We start from the raw sequence: 6,884 nt of genomic DNA on the forward strand, positions 1-6,884 counted from the left end.
TACTGTATCCTATTTAGCTATAATTGTGGAAGGATGCAGGCAAGGTAATTTGAGTACGTCATAGGAGGTTAGTTGGCTTAGAAAAAGGCATTTGCCAAAGTAAAAAAAAAAATAGGCATTTGAAAATAACGATTATAAAACTTGTGAATGAACACTGAATGGAGTAATGACCGACTTCTTCGATGGAAACATAAATCATGTGTATTTAGTGAGCTGGTAATTCTTCCTTAAATGATGAATGATATGACATATAAATAGCAAGGTTGGAAAATTTTAAGGAACTACACATATAAATAATTGCATAATAATGTTCACTATCTTATATGAATATTATCAACACTTGCATAAAAATATTCAAATATTCAAATAGATGAACAAATATTCAAATCCAATATCCAACCCAAATCTGATGGTTATTGTGTATGGAGTCAGTACAAATTAAGTAATGATTATTGCTCTTAGATCCACGTTTAAGTCATAAGCCTTCTTGGTAAAGTAATAACACCATTAATATGAAATGAACATAAGAACACCTAGAACATCGGTATAGTGGTTGTGTACTCAAGTCTACTTACCAAAGGTTGAGGAAGATGCCGATAGTAAAGTTCGAATCCCATCTTCACCGGTTACCATTTGCAAAAGAAAGAACCATCCATCATCCTAATTTTGTTTGGGTAAAAGAACCTTATCTTAATTAACAGAAAAGAAAATGTTCCACCAGCCAGGATGACAACTTTAATCTTCCAAAGAGACAGCCAATGTACGTACAAAGGAGAAAGGCAACCAAAGTGGATGAGATGTCGATGAGCCCCACATTGATGATTGATCAAAAGGAGGTCAATACAACAATTCCATATCAGATTACCAATCAAGCAGTGACTCCGAGCACTTCAAGACGGTCCATTACGAGAATCTTTAAGACAAACATTAGAACAACCCACTTTAGACGACGAATCAGGCAATCAAATTATATAGGAAGCAGTTGGGTACAACAGAAGCAGAAAAGAAAGAGATGGAAGTCAAAGAAACTTTACCGCATCCAAGCAACAAAAATCGGGACTTGCTGCATCATGGCTATACAACTAACGGTCGGATCGGACCGACATATGCTTTGATTGCCCTTCATATCACGACCGCGGAATCGAACTCATCTTCTTGCACGAAGAACCCTAATTACCCGTTCGGACTGCGGGTTGATCCAGGTTTCTGTGTTCCGTCAGACTGACCATACACGTAAAAGGCATATTTCATTGATTCGTACTTCCGGGGCCATAGGCAACTCCGTCCTCCAGTCTTATTCTTTTTTGGAGCCTGTTCCTGACAATGTATCTGATCTTGGATTGAAAGTAAACATACAACTGTGCTTCTAAAGTTAGGTTTAACGTTAATATATCTGCAAAAACCAATTAGCATATATGCCTTCGTAATTAATTAATTAGTGATATCGAAACTCCCAATTGAGATTAATAAAATTTTAACATATCTTTCTTCCCCCTTTTTTTTATAGAGTTATTTTAAATTCATAATCATTAAAATTAATCATACATTAAATTTCTTAAATATCTATATTCTTAACTCAAAGTTGGCCCTGTATTTGGATAAGATTGTAGACATAATCCGAATGTCAACTAATTCGTGTTCATGCGAGAAATAAGTATTAAAAAGATGAAAAAAAAAGATAATTCCTACTAAAAAAATATTTATGTGAGAAAAAAAATTGAATTAATAAACCTAAACTTTTGGATTGAATTAATATCTAATTGATAAATTCTTAGAAAAAATATATAATTTTAAAAAAATTCTCACAAAACACATTAATTTCTAAAAATTTTTGTAAAACATCATTTCTTTCATTAAAAATATGATTTTTCTGCTTTCTCCTCTCTATTCCAACCACTAATCACATTCTTTGTTCACCATTCTTGTCCTACTCCCCCCCCCCCCCCCCTCCCCCTTCATCAGTGGCAACCCACGAGCTTCCACTCTCATTGTCTTCGCCCACAACCTCCCCACCCATAGTCACCTCGGCCCTATTGCTATGATCAACTACCTCCATGCACAAGCCCTTGGTTGCTTTTGCATGTGGCTCTTTCATATTCACCTATGTATCTTCTTTCTTGCTATCGTAACACATGACCCTCTCCTTATCATTGCAGCCACCATGATCAACTACCTCCTCCAATATTACATACCCTCATTGTTCCCCGCCCCTCTTCGGCCCTATATATTGGTCACCTTTGTCTCCATCGTCACCTTAATAGAAGGGGCTACAAGCGAAGGTGATAATGCATTGACCGTCTCTTCTTATATTGTTTACTTCATACACATCATTAACTTTGATGGAGGCAAGCGATATTAAGCGAAAGTAACGGTAATATCATCATTTTAAAAATAACACTAACTTTTTTTTAAAAAATAAACTTTTTTAAGTATATATATATAATTAATACTAATAACTGCTGCACAAATTACCAGTCAAAAATCAACAAAAAAGTTTTGTTCAACTACTAACAAAGATGCATGAAACCAAAGCTAATTTATCACAAGAATGAGAAGATATAGGGTGAAGTTATTAGAAATTGAATAATGACTAATACTGAAACTTCAACAGCTTAAGCTTTGAGATTGTTTGTTAAACATAATATATGCAATCCGATCTTTCAATATTCAGTAATGTGATATTATTCTCTTAGTTCATCTTAAGAACAGAAAAAGAGTTTGATGTTGACTGATACAGAGAGAAGGTAGCTAATTTAAGGGAAAACTAGGGATCAGAACCCTCATTTTTATCAATCTTGGGTTCTGCATTTATGCTCTCTTTTTTGTTTAGGATTTCTTTTTTTTATTTGTGCATTATTCCAGTGACATCATTTCCTAATTCAAGTACTAATAGATCCTGATTTCTTATATTTTCACATCGGTTAGTAAACATCCTCCAAATTAACGATGAGTATTATTCAACTAATGACACTAATTAAGTATATGGAAGGTTTCACATATCTTCTATATCTTTTACTTCTATTTTGTCTATCTGATATCTAAATACATAATTATTATACATTGTTCCTGAAATGAAATTTCGAAGATAAAGAAAACTACTTGAAAGAAATTATTCGAAAACTACAAATTCCTACAGATAATTATCTGTGACCACAATATATTCCTTGCAATAGACCCACGCAAACCCAATGAATGTGGACGTGCTTCTGAACCTCATACCATTTGCATTTGGCTGATATCTCCTCGGTCTCGACCTCAACAGTAGTGGCTCGCAGCGACGGCAAGGGTTTGATGGCCCACGACGAGCTGTTCGTGGAGACGAGCATCCCGGAGCAGAAGGCCGTCGGCGGCGTCCTCTTTCCGGCGGTCCTCTATCCGAGCCCGACCGTGGATCTCGACCTAGGCAGCTTCAACGCGGCCGTGGCATCCCAGAGGCCCCGCCTCGAGTCGCTCCTGCGGTCGAGCGGCGCCATACTCCTGCGCGGCTTCCCTGTCCGGGACGCCGCCGACTTCGACCGCGCCGTGGCCGCCTTCGGCTACGACGAGCTCCCCTACGTCGGCGGCGCCGCTCCCCGCACCAACGTCGTCGGCCGCGTCTTCACCGCCAACGAGTCCCCACCCGACCAGAAGATCCCCTTCCACCACGAGATGGCGCAGGTTCCTCTCTCTCTCTCTCTCTCTCTCTCTCTCTCTCTCTCTCTCTCTCTCTCTCTCTCTCTCTCTCTCTCTCTCTCAACTGACGGAGATTTGGGGTTGGCCAGGTGCCGGAGTTCCCGACGAAATTGTTCTTTTTCTGCGAGGTGGAGCCTGGAAGCGGCGGGGAAACTCCGATCGTGCTAAGCCATCTAGTTTACGAGAGGATGAAGGCAAAATTTCCGGAGTTCGTGGCGCGATTGGAGGAATATGGCTTGATCTACACGAGGGTTTTGGGGGAGGGAGACGATCCTTCGTCGCCAATCGGCCGTGGATGGCAATCGACGTTCTTGACCAAAGATAGAAGCGTGGCAGAGGAAAGGTTTGTGGTATCCTTTGGTTATTTGCACATGGATAGTAACATCTTGACACTGTCCTCGGTTAATTTAGCTTTAGCATTAATAGAATGCCAATGCTTTTTCTATCATTATTGTAGTCATGCAATATATGAAGGAAGGTACCCTCCTATATCATAGGACATCTAATAAATCAGAGTAGATGGAACCAGTCAAGAAGATTATATCAAACAAATTCAGAAAAAATAACTAGAATCGAAGACGAAACTATTTCAATCGATACGTGACATCTTAATTTAAAGATCAAAGGGCAATCAATCAGTTCTTATGTTTGATTAAGGTTAAGTGGTGGGTTATGTTATAATTTATAAAAATGGACAAAGAAGGTAAATGCTGGGAGTTGAAATACGATACTTATAAAAAACAGAGTTATGTTTTTCAAGAAGAAATATAACTATTAAATCAAAGCTGTCCATAGAAAATATCGGTGGTGTCTCGTCATTCCAAAATTTGACAGAGGTATGAACATCAGCAAAACAAGAAATGTCGTGGAAACTTTAATGGCGGCATCTCAAAGAAGTAACTCTTTTCTTTGAATACTTTAGGACCCCAGAATGTGACATGGGTTAGAAGGCATGTTGATCATTTGTTTGGGAACTAATCTCACCCAGATATGCTAAAGATCGAGATTCTAAGCTCACCGGATACCCTCCGGGATAGCCTGGCATTCTGCTTGAATAGCATTAGTCAGTCTTCTATGGTTACATCCAACTGCAATGATCCCCCCACCCATACATTGCTTATAACAAAACCACAACTTGGATTATTTTTGTTAGACATGAAAAAACCACTGCAATCCAAATCGAAACAAGACTCTCTAGTAGGAAACACAAAACCATCTGGAACATATGCTCTACTGCCACCCTCAGTTTGTCTAGAGCCTGGAATGTGGCCATTGGTTAAAGCTAAAACCTTGAGACAAATGGACATTGGCTGGGGCCGATGGTTGCAAAAATGGCATTCATTCCAATGCTTCCCGTAAGAGACAAAATGAATTAGCTATAAGAGCTTTAAAGCCTCACAGCCGATAAGCTATCAGTTTTACTCCAATGGTTGCTAGCATTATTGAGAATAGCAAGTAACCTTTTGGCCTGAATGGTAATCTTAACTAAACCCTAAGACCAATTCTCCCATCCTCAAATTTGGTAAATGTATCCCAACATCATATTGCTATGGGATGGGTTGTGATCCCATAAGAACCTACGAGATAGCTTGACAATTCTGTTTATGCTCTTCACTGAGATCCAAGCGTTTATGAGGAGGATGTGAACAAGAATAGCATTAATATGGAATTGATAAGAATGACTTTTCTGCTTGGGAGATCAAACCTATTTACCATTTTCTCAATAAGGGATTCTTGATACTTTCCAGAGAGTCTTCCATGACTTATCAAGGCACCTTGGTACATACGCCAATTGCCCTCCTTGATCCCAAGAACATCATGAATGTATTGCCCGGTGCCACGGTTATAATTCTTTGGAAAAAGGATATCAAAGTTGCTTCTATTGAGGTTAAGAGTTAAGACCAGTGATGTTAGAGTTCACGTCCAACATCTTAGCCAGATTATGTCAAGACCTATTGTTACCCCTAAAGCAAAATGATGATGTCATTAGCAAACATGAGGTGAATAATTTTAACAATTTACAATGCTGGAACTGAAATTATAGTATATTTGGCTCAGGGAAACTAATGATTCTGTAGCTCAGGTATGTTGGTTAGCTTTGTCGGTCTTTAACTCCTACAAAAGCATTATAATTCATCATCTTAGTGGTCTCACAATTTGCTCTTGGAAACTTCTTCGATGGTTATTCCTCCTACCAAAGCCTCGTTTTTCTCTGTCATTAGCATGTAGCCAGATATAAGATTTTTCAGACTTCAATCTAATTGAAAACCTTTATTCCGGACATTCTTAAATATTTTGCTTGTGAATTTGAAAATCTACATATATCGATCACAGGGCAGCTCACCTAGGAGTGAAGTTGGAATGGTTGGAAGACGGAGTGAAAACAGTCACAGGCCCAATTCCAGCAATCAGACTAGATCAAACTAGAGGACGGAAAATATGGTTCAACAGCATGGTCGCTGCCTATACTGGATGGGAGGATGCTCGCAATGATCCTGTCAAGGCAGTTACTTTTGGAGATGGGACACCTTTGCCAGCCGATATAATACATGAATGTCTAAATATCCTTGAAGAAGAAAGTGTTGCTATAGGTTGGAAGAAAGGTGACATCCTTTTGTTGGATAATCTGGCTGTCCTGCACTCCCGACGATCATTTGATCCTCCACGCCGCATTCTTGCATCACTTTGTAAATAGAGGTTTGCTCGCTTCGGCTGGCCAAGACACTTCGCATATATATTTCTCTTCAGTTCTTGTCATTTCTGTTTTCCTGATCAACCACCATCCTCCCACCACAACCCAAAAGAGTGAGGAATTGCCACCTTCTCCTCATTGCCCAAAGTTCTAGAATTGCTGTAGCTGCTAGTATCACCTGTGATTATAAACTTATCTGCGATGAGAATGATTCATAGTAACCAAATTGATAATTGGGTAGTACTTCAAATTATCGAGCTTTTTGTTAGTGGGATTAATATTTAAGGAATTTTGTGTGGTTGCTGCTGTTTGCAAGTAGATTGTACTGCTTGACCATCAAATTGAAGCTAAAAATAGTTTAACTTGACCTGATAGAATGTTAAATTTGCAAATGAGTTTGGGTTTCTTCTACTTCTCTGCTCGTATCTAATTGCTAGAAGTATTACAATGATGATGTGATGTAGCGAATGGGTTACTAAAGGTTGGGGAACGATACATATATAGCGAAGTCGAGTACTTA

The 6,884-nt window shown here is 38.9% G+C and overlaps 1 protein-coding gene across 1 annotated transcript; it reads left to right on the forward strand.

Annotated features, from left to right (window-relative positions):
- Window positions 1-3,183: 3,183 nt before the first annotated feature.
- On the forward strand, window positions 3,184-6,614 carry LOC135627979 (clavaminate synthase-like protein At3g21360). Its single transcript, XM_065134463.1, has 3 exons — window positions 3,184-3,657; window positions 3,762-4,015; window positions 6,007-6,614. The coding sequence occupies exons 1-3, from the start codon at window positions 3,292-3,294 to the stop codon at window positions 6,365-6,367; spliced, it is 981 nt and encodes a 326-aa protein (XP_064990535.1). The 5' UTR covers window positions 3,184-3,291; the 3' UTR covers window positions 6,368-6,614.
- Window positions 6,615-6,884: the final 270 nt, after the last annotated feature.

Source organism: Musa acuminata, chromosome BXJ2-11, assembly GCF_036884655.1.
Source record: "Musa acuminata AAA Group cultivar baxijiao chromosome BXJ2-11, Cavendish_Baxijiao_AAA, whole genome shotgun sequence".
NCBI lineage: Eukaryota > Viridiplantae > Streptophyta > Magnoliopsida > Zingiberales > Musaceae > Musa > Musa acuminata.